Below are 23557 nucleotides of genomic sequence, written 5' to 3' on the forward strand. Positions count from 1 at the left end.
AAAAGACCATCTGAAGATGCAGATGTGGTGCTCCATCTCTCTAGAGCACTGATTCGAGGCATCCCTGATGCCCCCATTACTTTCACTCACCACCCTTAGCACTGCAGAAATACAGTCGGAGAGGAGAGTGGCTCTGCATCCCAGCGCTTGCCCCTTCAGATTGGCTGTGGCCTGAAAGATCCTCTCTCTTTTTTTAATAAAATTATCACTCTTTCTAAGGTATTTTTCCCTAGATGAATTTATCAGTTTAAACAGCTCAATTAAAAGGCCACCAAAAAGTCCTTAAGGGCACTGCCTTTCATCACTGGTGAGAAGATGAGTGCTGTACAAACAGATTGCAGAGAGATGATGAATAGCATTGAAAATAGATCCCAAAAATAAAAAGGAAAGGAAAAATTTCCCAAGCAAATATCTACCTCTTCTCTATGTGTTACCCCAGCCAACCCCAGCATGACAACGCAGCCCTGTGCACCCTGGATGTGCCCTTGGCTAATGGGTTAAAACTTCTTCCTTGTGGCTGGTGGATCATAAAGAGGTTTCGTGGTTGTACCCTGTGCAGTTCCCACCCCGCAGGGATTCAGCCCTGGGGAAAAGTGTTCAGAGACCCAACCAGCCCTGTGCTTCAGGCTGCAGAGACGTGTTTTCACTAGAAAATCAGCCATAAAGTTGCTTCTGGGGCTCATGCTTACTTTGGTAACTGTAAGGTAGCTTCAGCTGTGAATATCAAGGCTCAGCTGTACTCACCACTGTAAAACCAGAGCAGAAGATGGCTTCATGCCCAAAGAGCTCATGGTCTGCAATGAGAGATCCCAGATGGACACCACTGGGCATGGGGAGCAAACAGCTGATACTGGTTAGCATGGGAGAGACAAAAACTCTACTGTAGGACGATTTTCTGTACCACTGACCTTTCTATGAAAGGGAGCTCCTGGGCTCCCATGAAGTTTTGCTGGTTTTAGTCTTTTCAGTCTCCTGCCTCCTTCTCTTTGCAACAGCCCCCTGAACCACGAAGCTAGCAGCAGGACTTGTACTTCTGAGGCACCCCAAGCCCAGCTGCAATTGCATATGGAAGGTGTAGGCTCAGGTACAGCTTGAAACCCGCAGTCAGGAGGACGCATAGAAAAGTCAAACCGCTACATGGTCCCCGTCTTAGTGTGCTGCTAGACTGTCTCATCTTCCAAAGAACTGTGTAATATTGAGAAGGTAAATGTAATTCATTATTTTTGCAGTTCAAAAAGCTTAATGTTTTTCAACTTGCATATGCTTATTTGCTTCCCAAGAAACAGGAGATGCCACACAGTGCAAATGTGTTATGCATTGAGATTACATTAATTCTTTATATTTCATATGCTGGAGATACCCTGGAGTCACTGAGCAGGAACTCTGACAGATTCAAACAAAATGTTTAAAAAAAAAAAAAAAGGTGGAGACACTGAAATCAAGGACCAGTGAGAAAAGAGTCTGTTACCCTGTCTCCACCATCTGTGAAGCAGTAGTCACCAGGGGAAAAAAGTTTTGAAACAATCCAAGTAAGTCAATTAGTTTGGCATCATTTCCTCCTGATTGTTGCTTTGTCTTATCATGTTTCACCACATTTTGCTAGAACACGGTGATATGCACCATGGCTGCTGCTGGTTGACAACTGATGGTAAATCCAGGTGGACATTCATGGCTTATTGTGGGGATTTTCTGGGAAGAATCCTCTGTGAGGGGAATAGGACTTGGTCTATCTGTGGAGCTGATGGCTGTTTTTGACCAGTTCCCATTTTTTCAAGCGCATAAACACCCTGATCTTTGGCCTGGCATAGGGGTAGGGCCAGGATGAACTGGAGGAACATGGTCTCTGGTGGCTGTGAAGTCTCTGTGTCAGCAGATTTTTATTTTATTTGGGGAATGGCCAGAGATAGGGGTTTAAGGGAAAGTCTGTTTGCTGGTCTCATTCTTGTTTCGAGGCAGGGCAGATAGACAAGTCGGCAGACCTTTCTGGGGAGAGATGGGGAAGTTGGCATATGCGGGCTCCCAGAGCAGGGCTGGTGGAGGGGACCTGCCCTTCAGCGGGGACCCCTTTGGTGACATGCTGCTCAGCTGGCAGCAGCCATCCAGAGCCAAGGGATAAATTCAACCCTGGTGCAGGGCACAGAAGGGGAGCTGATGGGGGCTTCTGTCCTGCAGCACTTTCCTAGGGTTTTAACACTATGGAGTTAAAAACTAAAGGTAAACTGGCCCTTCTTCTCAGGGTCAGAAATGTCTGAAAATGATGAATCTGGAGCTGTCAAAATGTTTCCTTCAGGTTGTTTTTGGCAGGGACCTGACCTGCTTGGGCTGCGCCCTGCTCAGAGCAGAGCCCAGTGCTTGCATTGCGCCAGCCCAGCAGTGTCACCAATGCTTGGCGGAGTTGAGCAGGAAAAGGATCACAGGATTTTGAGGAAAGGAAGGCTGTCCATCAGCCTCCCTTAACTTAATCCTCACCACCCTCACAGGCATCACAGCGGTGTCCTCCTCTGAAGGACATCAGACATGTCTCCCTCTTCCATCCTTGCTCTGACCATAACCATATGGCATAACCTTGGCTCTGACCCTACCCTGGGTACCAGAGCCTTGTAGCTAACTTTGCATGATGCTCTGCCACGGAAAACCAGCTTCATCTGAGTGTCTGCTGGTGTCCACCTCTGAGCTGGGCTGCTTGGGGGTTGCACGGCTATCTCTGTACGGAGCTGCTTTGTGCCCTGGAGCAGGAGCCAAACAGTTCTGCTGGCAGAGCAGCATTTGGCAGCAGTGCAATAAGGCATTGAGGGCACACACTGAACAATGAGGGTTAAAAAAGATGTTGAAGAACGACTCATTAACTAAACATCATTCGTCTGGGGCAAGGGCAGGGGTCCTGTGGAAAATGGTATATCACTGTATAGTTAAAGCCTGTATCATAATGTGTATATACAAGCAGCTCTGCATGGAGGCTATTAAAGCAGCTCTATTTCTGGCATTTTGTAACTTTTGAGTGCTTGCTTTTGCAACCTGAATAATGTTCTTTTAAGTGTAGAGTTCGTTGTGTTTTTTTTTTAGGATGTAATTATAATCTTGTTCTACATAATTTAACAGCATCAGGGCAGGAGATTTTTATCCAAGGCTGGAATGTAGAGTTTGTTGTTTTTGGTTTTTTTTTTAGGGTGTAATTATAATCTTGTTCTACATAATTTAACAGCATCAGGGCAGGAGATTTTTATCCAAGGCTGGAAGTAATTGTCGGGCTTGCTTGTTAAACAGCTGAGGCGGCACGAGGGAAGGCCAGAGGTGTGTATTTCCAGTCACATAATGGAGAAGAGGACAAGCCCACCTATGGGTGTGCACGCACAGCCTCTGCAGAGAGTGGGATGGGTTGTGAGCTCGGGGCAATGCTTATAGCATTGCCATGCTCTAGGCAGCTCCTGCAAACCACTGGAGGCAAAGGTTAAAGATTACCACCGAGATGTCTGCACCACAGATGCAGAAGAAATGAAGCGGCTATTTGGGACTTACTCAGCACCGCGTGCCTGATGCATGCCCAGGGTGGACTGTCACCTCCTGTCCTGCTCTTGGCGTGAGGTGTGAGAGCTTTGAGGGTTATCTCAGCCACGGGGCAGCAGGGTTTTGGGGCCCAGCAGAAGGGTTAGTGGCCAATGACTGCATGAGAGGGCCCTGGGTGCTCCTTCCTCACACTCCCCTTTGGGGACCTTTCAGTCATTTGTAGTAATGGGACCATAGCAAGCTGCTGTTGGTGATGGCCAGCACCAAAGTCAAAGGGCTGGTGAGACCAAGGCCTCCTTGCCCAAGCATATTAATTTGGGTTAGTGCTAATCCAGTTTACATGGCTCTGATGATGGGAAGTGGATGACATTTTGGCTTTGCTTCTTCTGCTTTCTGCATGTGTTGACGAGCATGGCCAAGTCATCACCTGGAGAGGGGCCAGAAGGGTGCAAGAGGACTCTGAAAGGGTATGAGGGAACAACAAATTTCCTAGATCATTAATTTGCTATTTGTGGACAGAACGTTATTGGCTCGAGATGAAGGACTGCCAGAGATGGCAGCAGAAACTTGGGACTGCAGATGTTTTCCCTCCTTAAGGTGACTGCTCAGCAGCACAGAGCTAATGGCAGGACACCAGAAAATCAGGGGCAGTGAGTGCCTCCCAAATTCCGGCATGCAGACCTGCGGGGGCTCGGGAGCAGGCACCACTTGCTGTTGGGGCAGGGACACTTGAAGCTGCCCAGGCTCCCCTGTGTCCTTCTGCGACATAAGCTGCAGTCCCTTGCTCCTGTCTCAGGATTAACCTGCTGGTTGGAGATATCATGTAAAGACCTGGTTTTGACAGGGGAGGATCTGAATTCCCTCTAATGCCAGTTCTAATTTTGGTGCCCCTTTGCACGGGGAAAGCCTCCTGGATAGGTCTGCCCTGCGTCCACTATAGGACGTCTTGAGTTAAGAGTGAAAAATGGAGTGTGGTGGAGTATTAGCAGAAAATTAGTTTTTTAAATGAGATTGCTCGTATTCTCTGCTCACAGCCAACTCCATCACAGCTTCTGACTTCTGTTCATTCGACGAGCCCTGTACTCAGGGCACTTGCCTACCAGGTGTTGGGGTGCCCTTTCCCTGATGCCACCGGGTGCTGCTGTCCCCAGAGCCCAGCCCAGCGTTTCTGCCGCCCTCCATGTGGGTTTCGCAGCATTTGCAGTCCCTCCTTGCCCGCTGGCCAGCTGGTGGGGCCCAGGTCCACCGGTTTATCTTGGTGCCTCTGGTGATTGCTGTGGGGATGTACTGTGAGGGGACCTGAGCAGTTGAATATTCAGCCCCAAAGCAGCTGAATATCTCGGTGCTCGGTAATGCAGCATGTCTCGAAGGCAGCTGATCCTGTCTGTACCGCAGAGGACAAGGTCTGTCTTCCACTTCTTATCTTTGATAAACAAAGGAGAAAAAATCTCCAGGGACTTTGGAGAAGGTGGACCCTTTGGGTCAGTAGAGTCGCGCTGGAAATGTTTTCATTGCAACTTTCTGCAACTTCTTTTTTTTTTTGAGGTTTGCCTGACACAAAACCCTTTGACATGGAGGTTGCTGGTAAGTTAATGATGCTGTCCCAGCCTGGGTATGAGTGAATGTGAGCGGTGAGCACTTACAGAGAGTACAAGTGCAGACAGCTTCCCTGCTGGAGAAAGTACTTGCTTTCCACATTGATTCACTTGGGCTGCTCTTGAATCCCGATTTTTTTGAAATCAGTGGAGGTTTGGCTGCTGATCTCGGTGGACCAAGGTCAGATGTTGAGACTAGATGTTGTCTTTCCTTGGAAATTTTTCTTTGTTTTTTGGTTTTGATACTAAATACTCAAAACTTTTAGCATCTGGTTCAGTGGGACTAATAAGCAGCTACTCCTTGGGAAGCAGAAATTCGTGAAGGGCTGTGCATTGTGCCCATGAAATGAAATCCTGGGCATTATTTCCAAACAGGGCATGCCACTTGCACAAGACTTTGTGTCCTTGGACTTGCCCTTGGGCGTACCTCCAGGGACAGGTCTGTCGGCAGGAGAGGTGGTGGTAGCTAGACCAAGGGTTGTGTCTGGTGTGCCCCGGCTAGTCAGACTGCAACACCCAGTCCTGCCCGTGCAGAGGCCCCCAAACAAATCGTGCCCTGGGAAACCCCCGCGTGGAAGCAGATGATCCTCATTTCTCCTGGGCAAAGCAGGACGTCTCATTTATTCATGTTTGCTATTTGTCTTTTTCCCTGCCTGCTTTCCAAAAAATGGAGGCTGTTTAATAGAAACATTGGACTCATGTGACTTGCCGGGGGCAGTTTACATGCTACAAAACAGCACGCTTCAGGAGATTGCCTGGCCTGTGTTTTGCTGTTGGGTGGGAGATAATGTCTAATACTTGGGGCTGAGTCCCAGCAACTCCTCTGTGCAGGAGGAGCTGGCATGTGCCGGGGAGGGAAGAGAGCGGCCGGCGGTGGGAAATGCGCTGCTGCTGGTACTAACTTGCTCTCCCACCCGTCTTTAAGCATATGGTAAAGTGGTGTAGAGGGAGCGGCAACTAATTGCAGCAGGAGTCCCTCCGTGTTGGGTTTTGCAGCCTTCTGAGTTTTAGCAAATTCCTGTTGTATTGTTCAGCTGTCTTGCTGTATTAATGGCTTTGAACTCTTGCTCATAAGGGGAGTGATTAAGGTGTTGCTGCTTAGTCATCACAATTTGCTTCCTACTTAATCTGTGATGAATATAACAGAGCTTATGTGCATGGTGATTAAAACTAAGCGCCTTCCACGTGGAAGGGTTTCAAAATGCTCTTCCTTCTTGCCCACTTGATTTTGGGTCTGGAACTGCCCGGCAGCTTCTGGCACAGGAGATCCTTTGCTTGTGGTCTGGAGCTCAGTGTGCGGGTGGCTGGGTATTAAAAAGTGCTTTTATAATTACATACAGAATGGCAATTGCGGTTATGCAAAAGAATAGCCAGGTTGGAGACTTTAAGGAGAGAGATAATGATGATGAAATCTCCCACCTTCCTCATCTGCTTTATCACATGATCTGTTACAAAGTCTACCCTAGGAGACTTTTTCTTGAACATTTTAGCCTAAGTTGTGTAGGAAGGATGTTTTCAATTCCACAATATTTTAGCTGGTTTTTTTTTCCTATCCTGCGTATGGGATGAAAAATGAAAATTTTCTGCAAACTGAAAAACCTGAAAAAATAAAGTTGGGTCAATATAAAGAGCTCAGTGGGATAGTGGCAGATGACTCCATTTCAGGTTCAAATTTTATTTGTGTATTTTATTCCAAATCCAATTATTCTAACTTTTGGAACAAAATGGTGTATTAGAAATAGTGTATTTAAAAATGAAGCTAGCTTGGGGTAAACTGAGTGGCGAAAAGTGCCACTTTCAGCAGTTTTCTAACATTTTTCCCTAGAATGCATTAGAAATGGAGGACACTTCGGAAAAAAACAGCCATAACTTTTTTTTTGCAACCTATAGCAGGGGCTGATTCTGCTGTGCTGTACCAGAGGGGGTGAACATATCTCCCCTAAATCTGACCTACCTGACTCCTTCTAGAAACGCTTCTACCTCTCAGCTGTTTTTCTTGAACTTCCAAACTAAAAAAGCCTTTTCTGTGCTTTGGATGAGAAAGCTGATTCCCCATTTCTGCTCATCTCTTTTGAGTCATTTGCTGGTCTTCTGCCTGGAAATGGCCACGCTTTAGTATTGCTGGACATACAGAGTTTGCCGACCATTTTTAGAGTGAGCCTCTCTTACCCTCTGTTACAATAAAATCACTAGGCAATGAAATACGCTAAATTCTCACCTGAATAAATGTAGTTCAGTTAAAAATACATACTCACCTACCAGCTCCCTGTATGGAAATGGAGAACTATAAAAAGTAGACAGGCTTGTATGGAGGGTTCTGCTAATGTTAACACATTTTTCAGTGTTTGGAGAAATCTGATTCATTTAGAAAAGCCTGGTGTGAATTCACCTGGCAGCATTTCCAATTTTTTTTTCAGATCATTTCTGAAGGACAAAAAAGTCCTTTGTGTGAAATGGGATTTGTTTTACATTCAGCAACTGCAGGTTGAGGCTAAAAAACGGCTTGTCAGGGGACCGGCACGTGGCTTTGCCGGGCAACGCGTGAGGCATCCACCCCTCCTGGTTCACTGCAACTTCTCAAAACACAAGAGAGGACACGGCTTGGGAGAGCCAACTCATAACGGGCCGGGCGCTGTGCTGGCCGTGCTCCTGGGGCTCAAATGGCATGCTGAGTCCACCCACCCAGGTGTACTGGCCATGACCTCTGCCCGTAGGGTCATCCCTAATTTGCAACAGCTCAGACAATTGAATCGCATGGCCTGACCCCTCTATTTTGTGTAAAAAATGTTAAGCTGGTTTGGTTTAAAGTGCACAGCGTACGCGCACACAGACCGCTCCCTGGAGCAGCAATGTCTTCTGCGGGGACGTCAGCACCTGGGAGCGGAGCTGATGTCTGGTGGCTGCTGCCCCACATGGGTAATGATAATGGATAAATGCTCCTTTCCTCCTTCCCAGTGCCTCCTAATTTAGTAGCTGTTATACTCTTTGAAGTAGGTGCTGTGCTTTACTCATAGTAAGGATCAGTGACGTTCTCTGAGATAACTTTCACCCGACCCTGGCTGGAGCCCAGCCTGGGGGGCTGGTGGTTATGTCTGTGTGACTGATTCTGCACTTTGCTGATGGGTGAGAAAAATGGAAGAAAGGAAATGTGTTGCTGGTCAGCCTCAAAAAAATAAAATGTTCAAAGTGTTCGGTGAACCGAGCAATTGCCAATAGTTTTCTTTCACGTCAGAGGAACTATTACATTTATTTTTCAAGCTTTCCTAATAAAAAACCTACCCCCACCCCTGGATTTTAAAAGGCAACATCAGTTTAAACTGAAAAATGGAAACATCTTGTTTTCAAAACATTGAAACGAAATAATTGATATTTTTTCAATTTATATGCTTTTCACTCTTTCTTGCACAACAAAAACAATTTGGCGAAGTTTGTATCCAGTTGGGAGATGTTTGGGTATGACACAAACTGTGGGTGGTTTCTTTCTGCAAAATCGAGTGCTGGGAAGTGACAAGTATTCAGCGGAGCAGAAAAGTGAGGGTTTTTTTCGCAAACCTTTGATAGATGATGAGCAGTACAGCGGCTAATGGAGAGCTGATGCTACTGTGCTCAGACGCTAAATCTATGAAAACATTGTATTGCTGCAAAGGAATTGGTTCAATCCACTTGAATGGCTGCAGCTATTTTAATAAGGGCATGATGGCATGAGAAGAGAAATTAGCTGACCAATTTTTAAGGTGGTATTACCTTGAAATTGCCATTCCCTTTAGAGGTTATACTAGTACAGTTGTATTGCTGTAAGGTCTCAGCTTTCATAGTCAGGTAAGTGCAGGAATCTGCTTGGACCAGGCTTACACCAGCCAGTTTTTCTCAGCAGCTTCTTCCATTGAACTCTTCTGTGGCTGGTGATGAGGATGGAGATGAGGATGCGAAGCCAGCAGCATCCCCAGCCTTGCCTTGGGACTTTATTCCCTTTTTGTCCCTCAGGTTTGAAATCGCTGCATTTGAATCTTCTTGATTGTGTCTTCTCGAGACGTTCAGGCTCTTGTGTTTCCTGAGCCCTCTCTCCTTTCTGTATTCACCTCAAACTGACACTGGAGTTGGGTGCGCTTGCACTCTGGGTACCTTTTTTGAGATAAAGTGACGTCTTCTCAATTAGAAAAGCTAAACCAAAATAAGTTCTCCGTTGTCCTAGCTGGTGACATTTAGTAAGTCTGCTGCAAGGTGCCAAGTTTCAGAGTGTTACAGCAGGGAGGGATGTTCACACTTCAGCTTCAGATTTAGCTGTTCCAGAATAGAAATAAGACCTGACATAAATAATCTAATTAAGAAAATTACAACTATTAAAAGGCCATGTGAATTTGGCACCTGGAATACTTATGCATGCTTTAAATCCCACAAGGATGCCTCTCATAGGCTCATAATGCTTTTGAATACTGTGCCGCCGTTTTCATATCGCACTCTTCCATTCGGGGGTTTTGCAGCACTGGTTGTTCCCTGCTGTCCCAAATGCCCAGCTGGGACATCAAGAGGTGAAATGTTTGTGCTGGGAAGAGTCAAGACCGGTCTCAGAAACATGGTGGATTTGCCTGATCACTGAATTTCACTACAATGTATTTCTCATTCATTTAGCTGCCTACAGGAACATCAGTTCCTTTTGCAGGGGATAAATGTGCTATTAAAATGGAAGTAGAGAAAGAAATAGCACAGGGTAATGTCCCCTCTGAAACACAATCTTTCTTTGGGGCGGCAGGAATTGTCAAAATCGTGTTTGTAGTGCTAACGCTTCAGTAGGGGGTTAACTGTGCCAGTGATCAAATGGATAATTCCCTTTAAAATTATTGTTTTACCTTGCTCCATCAAATTACTCAAGTTGTTTTGCTATCCCACAGATCTCTCTGTTAATGTCAACAAAATGATTATAGACTGCAACAGCGTCAAGATGTTTCACCCACAGGAGCGCTGGGGAAATGTTTATGGCGCAACACGTTGAAAGCAGCGTTTGATGTGTAAATGTCAGGAACAATCAGCTTTCCTGTCACCAGAACCAAAATGCACAAATACAGGCGCCGAAAATGTCACGCGCATAACCAAAGAGCTACTTTATCGCAGGCCACATAAATCGTCGTGTAAATGGCCAACATCAGTGTCAGTAATGGTGTGACAAAGCTACCACAGCTCTTTGCTCGTGATGCCGTGCACCACGTCTGACTTGTGAATCGCAGTCGGCAGCATGGTCCTTCCTTCGGCATCGGTCACCGAGCTGATGGCGGGGAGATGGATGAAGGACATCCATGAGGATGGCAACACCAGCCATGGATCAAACCTCTCTGCTTGAAGGAAAACCAGCTTTGTTAAGGATGAAGATGCACCCTGGGAGCCACATGGGCTGTCTGGAAATGGGTCAAGAAGCCTCTTTGGCTGTGTGGCTCTGGGGGCAAAACCTGCAGAATTACGTTTTGTAACAACGATGAGCATTTGCAGCCTGGAGCCCCTCGTGTCATGGGCACCAGGTGAGGAACCCCCGTGTCCCTGCATGGTGGTACCCATGGCTGTGCAGCGGAGGGGTGGGGTTCCCCACCTCTGTCCCCCATCCATGCTGGCACCTGTGGTGAGTCACGCTTTCTGCTGGCAGATGGGTGGTCAAATAAAGGTTGCTGTCAGTCCACCGAAAACTCTGCGACCCCAGTCCCACTGATGCCGAAGGTGCCCAGATCTGCTGATGATGGTTTCTGCGAATTCCATGGATTGATCAAAGCTACATTTTTGCAAATAAACCTTTATGAATTCCCTGTTGCATCAGCACTCTTCTTGGTAATAAAGCCACAAAGAAAACTGTGATGAAACAAGCCAGATCTGAAGGCAGAAGATATTGAAATCTGGAAGATTTAATTTAATATTTTTATTACATATTTTTTGAGCCCTGATTATACCACCACCCTCCAGGAATTTATTTACCTAAGGAAAATTATACTACTGATTACAACTTTGTAGGTTCATTTTCACTGCTGAGAACTCATTTTTTTACAGCTCGCGTTACACTTGCATGACTTGTAAAGTTTTGTAACATCTTGAAATTTTTAATGCCATGTTGCGGAAAGGTACTTATATATAGATGAACTAGGCGGAATACTTGCTTTGCAGTCTTTTTGAGGGGGGGAAAAAGTTAGTTTCTTGGTTTGAACAGGCCTGTAAATTATTTATTTGAATTGTTGGATAGTGAGTTCACAGGGTGCTCACAGGACCTGCATTGCATTTGTCCTTCAGGCTGGGTGCAAAGTGAGAAACTGTGGGAGATGTCTTTAAAACATAACATAAGAAGGAATGGTTTCTATAGGGGAATAAAAATAAATTATGCAGAAATCATGACTATAATATGCATGAAATTATATTGGCAAGATGCCTGTGGTAAATATTTGACAGATAGGACAACATCTTAGTCAGAATCTCAGTTTTTCCAATAAATCATTGCACCTGAGCCTTTTAAATCATAATTCATGCCAGCCAGCACTGCATACTGAGTTAAGGTCAGGAGAGATTTCCAAACGTATTGTGATGATTATCTAACAATTCAGTTAATAGAGCCATAGAATTGGATGAGAGTTTTGTCAATTCCGATGTCACAGCAACAGACCTTTGACCGAAACAACATCATGAATATTGGATAAGTTCCTGCAGTGTTGTTCCTCTATGTTATGATATTATCCAAGGATAAAGGTTATAAATACATGAATTATACTGTTCACTTTCCAGTTGGTAAAAACAAAGGAAAAAAACCCCATAATCAAGTTCCAATACACAACTAGATATAATATAGCTTTTTCTTTATATATCTGTATATATATCAAGTAAAAAAATCTAAAATAGTTGGAAGTAAAAAATGAAAAAATAGCTGATTGTGTTTTTTTTTTCTTTACAGTGATATGGTAGCAAATACAAGACAAATGAGTAATAAACCTTTATATAAGGTGTTCTGGTCCCATCTCCATCAATAGGGCTCAGACTAGAATAGAAAATGGAACAATGTGATTTTTGTTTTTTGGCTGCAGCTTCTGCAAGTGACAAAGATGATGTTGATAAGACAGAAGGAAATTATAGCGCTAAATAAAATAAAACTCCAAAGTGTTTTCCAAAAGACCTTAAACACCATAGGGTAAAATTTACTTCTGAACTGGGGGAGCAAACACATAGCATCACCAAGTCCTAAATAGCCTGAAAATACTGTATGCTTATCCTGGCCTCAAAATACATCCCTTTTGTTGCCATCTTATGGTAAAAAAGTCCCTATCAATGCTTTTTTTCCCCCTGCAGCCAATAATAAAAAAGCAAAGCCACAAATCCATCGAATGGACTGAGCCAGATGTGAGACCTCAGTGATGCTCAAGTAGTTGGCTGCCCTTTGTCCAGTGGTGAATTTCCCCCAGAATCCTTTACATTGAAAATGTCAATTGACTAAGCTTGGCAAATGGTCACACTGAGCCCTATTTTGGCTGTAGAAAAGAAAGAAGTACTAGTCTCAGCATAAACCAAGATCACATAGATGGTCAACACAAAACAGTATTTTCTTCAGTTGTCTGCATAATAACAACATCATGTTTGCATATAGAACAGCTTTTGCATTATTGCTCTACTTATAAGAATATAGTAAGGAACTTATAACAGACTTGCACATTACAAACTTAAGGTTCTTTGGTGAAGAATGAGAAAACAGTATTTTCGCTGTAATTAAATCTCGGAGAAGTTTTCGGTTTTATCTGTTGATCCTTTGGATTCTCTCACAGAGGAGGGAAAGGTATTGAGTCAGCTTTACCATTGCAACGATGGCGACCCCGCCGATCATCATGCAGGTGGGCCAGAAGAGGGAGTGGAACAGCACGTTGGAGCTGTACAGTTTGGTTAATATCACGTTCTTCTGAACGCCTTCGGGGTCGTAGAAGCAGGAGAAGCGTTGGTACTTTCTGAAGTTTTCCATCACAACGTTCACCAGTGACATGGATTCCTCGTAATTCTTGCCGCACTTGGGTATGTATGAACACTGGGAAGAAATTAGAGGGAGAAAAATGCATCTCCAAACCAGATACAATGTCTGTTTTCAGGTGGCAAGCAGGAAAATCTCAAGATGATTATGCTTTTCATAATAAAAGTGGAATACTATTAAGCTAATAATAAATTTATCACAGACAAAACTCAATATTTTGCACATCTACAGAATTTCCCATTGGAGAACCTCTAAGTGCTGTACAAACATTAATGCTTTAATCTGCACAGCGGCCTCATGAGATAGGTGAATATATTATTATTGCTAATTTACACATGCAAAAATGGAACTGATGAAGTACCTCTTCATCTTAAGTGGCATGCACATGCTTGCAGTTAGATGGGTAATTGACTCTCTGTAAATACAAATCTGGTAGTTCAGATCTCACTTGGATCGGCTCAAAGCGATCATAGTGGGCACAGGAGTTCACTCACAGAGGAGAAGGCTGATGAGAGACCTTTATACAAATTTTCCCATGGGGGTAATGCCTCGATTAGGGACAAGTATATAGTCTAGGAGAAAACGCAGTTTTCCTACTGACAGCCCAGAAGACTTTCATTCAACCTCTAGCTGAAGATCAGCCTGGCTACCAGGATGGCTCTTAGTCTTGTTTTTGCTCTTGACCTCAGTGTAAGTCCAACAGTTCCTTCTCTCTGAAGATGCTGCTTGAATTTCAGTCTCAGTCACAAAGAAAAGATTTGGGGGTGGCTCTGTCTAATGGAGTTTCAACTTAGCATTCCCAAAGAATACTGAAACCAAGTTAATTAAAAAACTAACTTACAGAGTGCATGCATTGAAGATACTCCATGGGACATGTAGGACGGTGGCCCTGGGCTATGCTGACCGTTCCCTGCAAAGAGCTAGCGTGGGCTGGTGCGGTGGTGGGCAGACACACAAGGATTGAGGCTGCATCTGGATTTTGACTGAGAGCAGAAACACCTGAATTTGCTGTTGCTGCTGCTGGTCTGGAAGAGGATTGATGGAAGCAGCCCGGGGCCCCTCGCTCCCTCCTCTCTTCTAGATGCTTACACCCCTCCACACCTGAAAGTTTTCTACACCTGCACAGGATTTTGATTAAATTCCCTACCTAGGCAAGAACTGCTTCAGGACAGGGGGAAATCTGCTGCTTAACTTCTCGTTGAACGTGCATGGGAGGACCCAGCAGGTCATCGTTCCCTAGCAGTTATGGGGTGATCATGGGTCCCTGCCTGAGCTGCTTAACCTGCTTGTCCTGGGTGAGCACCTAAAGTAGTTCCAGATAATTTAATCAGAGAAAGTGAGTTTTGCAAAGGAAAAAAGATGTTTTGATTAAAATCATGTGACCCATGGCTTTTGATTATTGTTGTTTTAATGCATATATTTTATAAATGTTCCTCAGTTCTTTTTCACGACCATGTTGTGACTTTTTGTAATGTACTGTGACAAATCTCTAGTCCTAATAGTGATCAAAGGATTTATCTCGTAGCAGGATTTGATTGATTAATTGGCAAGTTTATTAGCACAGACTATGATTTGAAGCGTGGCAGAAAGATTGTCTGGTGTTACTAGGCTGGAGCATTAAGGGTAGAGCATGGCAGCACTGCCATTATGAATTTTTCATAGAGCTCTACAAATTAGAGATGGAAAATATCAGAGCAGTAATATCTCATCCATCTTCCTGCTGGTGCAGGTCTGCTCCCTCCAGGATATTCTCTTGCGCTCTGCCCAGCTTTGTCTTAAATGTCCAAAGCCACAAGCCCTCTTCCAGTGCCTGTGACTCTTTAATAGATCATAATCTAATAAGTAGGGGAAATTTCTCAGTGAAGCATACCTCATTTTCTTTTACTAAATTCTGTGCTATCACTGTTGTAACAGCAGTATTTCCAGCTCCGGTGGTTTTTTTTTTGTTGTTTTATTTTTTCTTCCAAGTTTAGCGCTATACATTTTTGTTTCTTGAAGTCCCAGCTGTTACTATCCTGAGCGAGGAGATTAAATGAGGACTTGGCCACTCTTGCTGAAGTCCAGCCCTCCCCCCTTGACAGAAAACAGCAGGCACATAAAAACCCAAATGCTGACAGATTCCTGGACTCAAAGTCTGTGGAAATGTCCCAAGAGTGCGGCAGGGGGAGGTCTGACTTCCTGCAGGTCCAAGCAGTTGTGCAAGGGAGGTTGATTTACTTTGCCTCTCAGCCAGGCGCCTTGTGCTGAAACGGTCTTTCTCCAGGCTGTGGTTTCCCATGCACTCTCCAAGACATGGGTGCCCTTTACTCCATATGCTATCTGCCTCGTCCCAATTCTCCGGAGCTCCTGGAAGCATCTTGGCCTCCGCTTTGAGGAACTCCTCGGCGCAAGAAATTGCTGTGTGCATTAAGTTGTGGTTGTGGGGTGCTCCTGGCATCCTTCCACTCCTCGGCTTCCCCAGCGAGATCCCAGGGGTAGCACAGGGCTAGCTCTGCCGTGCTGCATAGGTCATTGGCAAGCAAGTAGGTGGACGCAGACAATGGGATGTTTTGAGTGTTTTCTTTGGTTTGATCTTCATTTAGTTTTCTCCAATGCCTGGCAGGGAATTTTATGTCCGCAACTGTTAGGCTGTACCTGTGAATGCAGACTGCTAAATCTATGCTGTTCTATCACACCTCTGCATTGTCAAACATTTGGAAATCTGCAAATCTGAAAATAAACAATGTCTGGCTCTCTACCTCGAGTGAGGATTCTGTGATACAATGTGAGAAAAGTGGTTCTTGTGTTACTTGCAATCTGATCACAAGAAGGACGAACTAGACAGTTACAGAGAGAACTTGTTACTACATTTCCAGCTGAGCCTTTCTAATTTAAAGGACTGGGTAGGTAGCCTGCATGAACGACCTCTGGACATGTCCAGTCCAATGCCTGCTCAGTGCAGAGTTGCTCATGGACTTGTCCAGTCAAGTTATGAATATCTCCAAGGGTGGAGATCGCACAACACCTCTGGGAAAGCTGGGGGCAGTTTCATTTAAGGCAACGAAGTTACACCGAAAACTCTATTGCCAGAGATGCCCCCAGTTGAAGGCTGGGCAGTGAAATACATGGCTCTCGCCATATGTCTGCGGTTGGGGTGTATGTCTCTGTCACGCTGAGCTTGGAAGCGGGGACTGGAAACTTTGATAAGATGTGCTGTGGCAATCTTTGTGAGAAAGTGGTCAGGACGTCAATTTACACCTCTTTTGGAAAGTGCAACAGGTTTGAACCGAGGGCTGAAGGAGGAGCTTTGTGTCTGCGTTGGCCTGATACCGATTCCTGCAGACTGAATTCTCCAGCCCCGGCCCAGAAATGGGTCTGCTGGGAACGGCAGCTGAACACCACTGCTCCCCCGGCAAACTCCTCCCCGGTTTATAAATGCCTGAACCTTCAGCGGGAAACCATGAGATCCCCCATCATTTCTTAGTCTCAGGCAGTTATAGCTGGCATAACGGTGATTATGGTGATTAAAGCCTGCTTGTTATCTCACTTATGGAGCACAGGTATAAATCAGCAGTAGCTCCGATGACAGGAAAAGAATCAAAATGATAGAGTATGACATTGAAACGGGGCCTCTAGAACTGCTTTAACTACCGCAGCCCTTCCTCAGGGTGACAGCCTGGCTCTGTGGTGCGGGCACAAGGGGACACCGGCCGATTTACCTCTCCCAGAGGCTGTCGCAGCCTCTGACAGCTGAGAAAGGAAAGTGTAGCTGTGAAAGCATTTGAGCCTCTATGGTTGTAGTATTGACGAGGGGTTAGACTTGTCTTAAAGGCTAGAGATAAAGTATGCACAGCGAGAGCAATGAAAAGCCGTCAAAAACCTTGCGTGCTTTCCTGGGAAAGACTTGAGCAGCTCGACTGGTATCCATTTACTTCCCACTGATTCCCACCGGAGACTGGCAGCAGCATGCTGTAGATCTCAATATAAATTGCACCTACTCCTTACCGCACCTTGTGGGACAGACAGCAAGTCTCCTAGATTAATCATTATTTAAAATCAAGGTGCATTTTGCTCCATCCGTGCTAGCTGGCGGGGAGAGGAGAGAGACGGGCTCCAGATGCTGCTCTGCATGCGCGGCGGTGCTCAGTGAGGCAGAGAGGTTGGTGGGGGGACGCTGACCGTTTGAAGGTCACTGGTGTTGGCCTCGGAAGGTAAGCACCGCGCTCAGCAACGTCCCCAGTAATGTCAGGGCTCAGTGAGGCAGGGAAGGTGGTTTTTTTTGTTAATTTGGCAAGGAGAAAGATAGGAAACGCAGACTTGAGTAGGTAGATGGAGAGAGACAGCAAGTACCCAGCCGGAGCATCACAAAACCAGCCGTGCCCAGGGCTGCTCGTCCTGCTGCATGGGGCTGCTCTGCGGCCGGGGGAGAGGGAGCGCCCGCCCAGGGAGCTGAGATGGATTGTGCTGATCTGAGCTTGGAGTCTCTGCTGATCCCAGCCGGGGCATAAGAAGCCAGGTATTTTATAGACATTGCAAACTTCCATTCAAAACTGCATTTGGATTCATGTCACATAGCCAGCAGCATGTCAGGAAAACCTAGGAATCCTCCCAAGAGCAGAGCTTAACCTGTAAAACAACGTTGGGCAGGAGAAGTATTAACTGTGCCTACATTAAATTAAGAGGAGGCGGCGTCTGGGAGAATTTCAAAGTCCATTTCAGCAAGCAAAAATCATCAATAACGGAATGTGGAGATCTATGCTGAATCTCTTCATTTATTTGAATCCAGTGGAGCACAGAGACTGATCTGATCAGTTTTAATCAAATTGCGGCATGAGTGTCACTGGATTTTGCTTCTGCCCCAGCAGAAAGTGGGGTCTGTCCTGCCGTAGGCTTCATGAACGGCGAGTGCCTCCTTTCTGCACTGACGCTGAACCGGAGGGAAAGATTGGGGCACTCTTCTCCATTTCACACTTCAGATCCAGAGGACTTCATCTCTCAGCCACAGGAGCTAATTATCCAGCAGAATAACCGGCCCAATGCAACCACGGTGTGCTTTGACTAATTTTAATATCACTTCATCTTAATATGCAGAAGTAATTTGGTCTACCGAACTGCTGCCATAAATAGAAACACAATAGGTTATGTTGTCAGCTGCCTGAACCGGGGCTCTGCTGTTGCAGGCTGCGTTTTGCCAAGCGCCCATAGTTTGGGGTTCAGTGACCTTGGATAACTAAGCAGTTAATGCAAACCTGGCACTTGTAAATCTAATGACTTAGCTGCATCCCGGCTCACTGCAGCTTGCGGTCTTAGGTACCCAGGCGCTGAAGATACGAAGAAAGGAAGGTGGGGAGAGGGACATTTCTTAGTCTGAGCCTGCCTTGCTGTGCGGAGGGAGCAAAGAGCCACCTGCGAAGAGGCGGTCGCTTGCCCGGGTGTGATGCACGGCACTGCGTCAGCCGCACAGCTGGGGCTGCGGGCCGGCGGGGAGGTGCCTTCTGTGCATCCGCTGCGTTCGTTATAGCCTCCAGACAGGAGCTGTCTCCATCCCACCTGGATGGAGTTACGCTGGATTTTGTACTTGCTGAAGCAGAGAGAGGAATTCTTCTGCAGATTTGTTAAAAATAATCTTTTTCGTTCAATGTCTGGAATCAGGAAAGTTGTGCAAGAAAGATGGGCTGACTCAGTAGCTTATACATGCCCAAAAGCCAGGCCTTTTATTTTTACGCTGCTGCTTTTATCTTGACAGTCCCTGCTCAGCAAACTTTCAGCATCTTTGCACCATCCACAGGGGTAAGTGCTGTGCCTTGACCCTCGCGGCACAGCTGACCGCAGCGGAGATGCTCAGGGCGCAGAGTTTGTCACCAGAGATCGAGACGGAGACACGTCTGCTGTTAGACACGGGGCTCTCATCTCTCCCTGTCGCCTTGCCTGGCCCCTCCGTAATAAGGCCATTTCTATTCTCACCGCCGCAGATACTCCGTGCACATCGCTACGGATGTTCACTATCATGCAGAGCCATACCCGGGCGGGAAGTGACTTGTCCACAGCTTACAAGAATATCAATGTACAAGTGCTTGGCACTAGCCTGCACCTGTAAAGCACCGGCAAAGGATGAGGGGGGCTCCAGCCCCCGGGGCCACCATCCTGTGCAGGATGGGCTGCGCTCCCTGCATGGGATGGAGGTGGAGAACCACCCCCTCCAGAGATGTGAGCTCAGTTTGTGCACTGATTTCTGCTTTCTCTGCTCCATATTTACCAGGGAAGCAGGAGCTGGAAGACTTTTATTGCTTTAAAGTGAGGAATAGGTATAACAAGGGGAGCAGCCCTCCAGAAACCCATTTAGGAAGAAATTTTATTCCGTGCTCCTACCTCAGAATTAATTTTCATTGTTTCCTCGGTGTGGTAGAGCAGAAGCTTCTGGCCAGAAGAGGTGAGATTAACGTACACCTGGAGGCAGGGGTACTGAGAGATTTTCCAGCAGTCTGGACCGCAGCTAAATGAGCAGTTGAAGGTTTCTGTGATGGATGCATTGAGAAGCGAACACTGAGCCTCTTCTGTCCAGACACTAAGTAGGAAAAAAAGAGATGTTAGAGCATGGCAAGAATGGGCAATAAGCACTAAACACAGCTCAGGCTTTCCATCAGGAATATACCAGGGGGCATCTTGTAGGAGATGGTACATGTTGCAGAGCTTTGAGCAAAGCTCAACTTTGGACTTTCTCACTTCACACCTCACAGAGAGAGTGTATTGTTCTTAATACCTAAAGTTTGTGCTTTGGGCACAAAAATACCTGATTCACTTATATCTATATATGAAAGAAAAGGGAACTGGAACTTTTAGTCTGGAGAAGGTATATTTGAAACAACAGGGAATCAGCAGAGATATCAGAGAAGAAAACTGAGCAGCCTGCCCCGGGAAGAGCACAATGCACGCAGTGCTGCATGACGGGACGCCCTGGACCAAGACTTGATGGTTAACCACCAAGTCCAGTTCAATTTTAAGTGAAGGCTGGGAGGATGACTTTGAATTACCAGGGTACATATATTCATATGCATGAAGCCACAGTAACACGAGTTGTACCGCATGCAGCTCCACTTGTGGAAAGGCCTTTTCTAGCAGCAGCTTGCTCGGTTTTCTGTAAGTTAAGCCAGCAGATGTAATCGTTCTGGAGGATTTCAGCTTATCTCCAGTTCACCAGAGGCTAAAACTGGAATGATGGAGCCTGCCTGTGCACTGGCAATGTTCACTTGGGTTTTTTGCATGTATTTAAAAATCTACGGCTGTATTTTCCTTAGGGACGAGAGCAGTGGGAAGGGCACACCGAGGGCTCTGTGCGAGGCCCTGCAGGGGCTCGGGGAAAGGTTTCACCCCAGGGCTCCCCTTAGCCCCGCTCAGCCCCTCGGCTCACACCCAGAGCGCCTCTCCTGCCCCGCAGCATGGACGGGCTGAGGGTCTGCCCGCCCCTTGCCAAACCTACCAAAGGCTTTACACAGTAAGTGATATCAGAGATTTCTGACTAATTCTCTTGGTATTTTACTTTGGCAGTAATTCTGCTTGTATATTCCGTTTTACCTTTATTTTAAATTATGCTATGATTTCTGGGGGGAAATCAAATGAAAGGATTTTTTATTCCCCTCCCAGGCAGTATTTTGTTGGAGGGACATTGCTGTCTGTAAAGGAGAATAAGCCCTAAGGAGATCTGGCTGTGCGAAGAGAAGTGACAGCAGAGACTCCTGGGTTGTCGTCTTCTCCTCGTTTTCACCTTTCTGACTGCTGTTTTATTCATGCATGGGGGTAATAAAGTAACACCTACCTACAACAGACTTGTGAAGATTTGATATCTTCTGGCAATTTTTCACATGGTTTGTAATATAAATCATCTCTTTCCACATGAGCAATTTTGACCTTAGCAGCCTCTGCAACTGACCCTGATATTGCTGAAAGGTCTGGGAGAGCAATTGGAAAAGCTCGTGGATACTTAACAGGTCTTGATCTCTGTTTTCAAAATCCAAACTTTGCTTGGATTTAAAAAGGGACAAATACCTTTATGGCACAAATAAGACACTGCAAATCAGTACAGTTCATCCTCAGGCATCGCTATTTTTTCCTTATTGTTGCAGGGTAAAGAAGAAATATTTTCCTGCAGGTACACCAATATAATTGAGGATGTTCATACCAGTTAACTGTGGGCACTTATTATACGCGCCTAAAGAAGAAGCCTGTGGTGGATAAGCCAAAACGTGCCAGCTATTGGCTGCTGCCTCAGGGTGGTTTTGGGCATGACAGACTAATGTTTTGATCCCCAATTACACATTTTTCATTCTCCTAACTCCACTGATCAGGGCAGAAAAAACATTGTTGACAGTCTTATTACAGTCTCGGTTGGATTTTAAATAGGGCTGGTGCTCGAAAACTGATTTCAAATGCTGCTAATGAATCACAGGCCAAACTTTCTGCTTTGTGACAGAGAAGGAAACCAGAAGAGGCCTCAGAAAAATTAAATGCAGTGCAGTAACGATGAAAGATGATCTTTCACTTTCAGCACATTACTATATTTCAGGAGGATTTAACTTGTTAAAATGAAAGTAATAACCCACATGGAAAACTACATGCTACAAACCAGCTTGATTTCTTTCCCAAATTAATTCTCCATTCTTCATTTGGAAGTGCATTGTTTCTCGAGGCTGCTAAATGTTTTTGCTGTTTTCTCCTGAGTTTGACTGGGCTTTGCAGCAAGAGCCCCTGAGAGGCTTACAGGGTTCAGCGGACTGCCGACCAGCTGATATGGATATTATACTGGTGTTAAACTGTGGCTAAAGCCTACGGATCAAGGTTTCGTCAAACAGGGATCTAATTCTTCCCTCGCTTTTGCTGGTATTACTCAGTTTGTTTTCACAGTAGTTATGCCTAATTTATACTGGGGTAAGGAAGTGGAGAATCAGGGCTATGTTGACCAAAGGAAAAATTAGAAAACTTCAATAAAAAGAGTCAAAAGAATAAGCCACGAGAAGTCAGCTGGAGCAGACAGTGTAAGATCAGAGTAACCATAATGAAATTACCTTTGCATGTAAGACCGCAGGAGGGTGATTCCCAGGAGAAAGTACATCATGATAGAGCACACCATCATGGCCAGCCCGAGGAGTATGGCCCGGTCTTCTCCAGCTTTTAGGGCTGTGACTGTTTTCCTTTTGTCCAGTAGATCGTGATCCCTGATTTTTTGGTAAATATTTCTGAGGTTGAAAATAATACATTCTTATGTGAAGTTCATATTTAATCAATGAAACCTCTACAGGGTGGGTAGTTCCACCTCCATACCCATCTCATGAGAGAGAAAGGCTTAAAGGTCCTCAGGTGTCCTTTTTCATCGGATTCACTCTGACCTGGTGGAAACTTATTAATCTCCAAAATAAATTACAGCCATTTCTGAAAAGGTAAAAACCTCTTATAGCAAATATGAAGATTAGACACTTGTGCCAGCTCAGTAAATCCTTCTTTGGTACAGCTTCATTGGCTCAGTTGAATTATACCATAGGTGAATTTGACCTGTCAATGCCAATTTAGGCCACTAGAAGATGTTTAGGTATGTGACATGTCTTTTCTTTAGTTGAATATGGTAACAGGTCTTATGTTACCGTATGTAGAAAATAGCCTGAAGAAAATCACTAAAATTATCTGAAAGGACCATGTTCTTTTTTGATTCCCTACAAGCTAGTGGTTTGGGTAATTTTCCACCCTGAGTGTGACTCAAAGCTCATGAAACACTATGGGGATTTTGCAATTGATTTCTGTGGGTTTTTTGATTGGGAGCTTATTTACTTTATTTATAAAATAGCTTTCTGGAAGCCCAGTTACTCATTACAGTGAAAAACCTCGCAGAAAATTATCCACCAAAGCTATTTGTTCTGGGATTAAAAAAAAGAAGATACAACAAACCATTCCCCCTTCAGCAGGGAGTCCTTTGCGTTTTCTAACCATAAGTCCTTCTTTCATCTCCGAGCCTTTGATGATTCAATGGGTCATGAGGACACAATGGTGAAGAAGGAAATATTTGAGTACATTTCAAACACACTCAAACTTTGTGGGTTTAAAATGTACTTACAGACCTGAGGCTGGTCAAAATCTCCTGTGTTTTCTGTTACGGTTCTTTTGAATCCTCCAGGCAGCACCCGAAGCATGTGAACCGCACACCTCTGAGCCCTGGCACCACCATAACATGGACATAGTAGTACACGTGGAAGAAGTTCCTCTTCTACTGTCTGCAAAATGGCAGGTGAGCAACATCAACATCACTTTGGGCTCTAGCAAACCCACCACTCATTTAAGCTGAAACCACCAAGTTTCACTCAACCTTGGAAAAAAGCACTGTGTGTCAGACCAACCATATAACTTACATTCACCAACAGGGACAAAGAAATAGAGTTAAGACAGATGTAAAATCATACATAAACACAGTAGAAACAAGAAAATAGGTTTAATCATAAATTCCCTGAAACTGGAATTGAAT

The 23557-nt window shown here is 45.3% G+C and overlaps 1 protein-coding gene across 2 annotated transcripts in view; it reads right to left on the reverse strand.

Annotated features, from left to right (window-relative positions):
* Positions 1-11612: 11612 nt before the first annotated feature.
* The window catches only part of KCNMB2 (potassium large conductance calcium-activated channel, subfamily M, beta member 2), a 151992-nt gene continuing 140047 nt past the window's right edge, over positions 11613-23557 (reverse strand). Inside the window, exons 3-5 of one of the 2 annotated variants that reach the window (XM_009574220.1) lie at positions 22113-22262; positions 19423-19618; positions 11613-13131 (exon numbers count right to left, since the gene is read on the reverse strand). In XM_009574220.1, coding sequence (XP_009572515.1) covers positions 12847-13131; positions 19423-19618; positions 22113-22262 — 631 coding nt within the window. In that variant the 3' untranslated portion in view covers positions 11613-12846. Of the gene's footprint in view, positions 13132-19422; positions 19619-22112; positions 22284-23557 lie in introns of both variants that reach the window. The other variant, XM_009574221.1, reaches the window with a different exon arrangement.

The sequence above is a fragment of the Fulmarus glacialis genome, unplaced genomic scaffold (assembly GCF_000690835.1).
Source record: "Fulmarus glacialis isolate BGI_N327 unplaced genomic scaffold, ASM69083v1 scaffold6803, whole genome shotgun sequence".
In the NCBI taxonomy this organism is placed as follows: Eukaryota; Metazoa; Chordata; class Aves; order Procellariiformes; family Procellariidae; genus Fulmarus; species Fulmarus glacialis.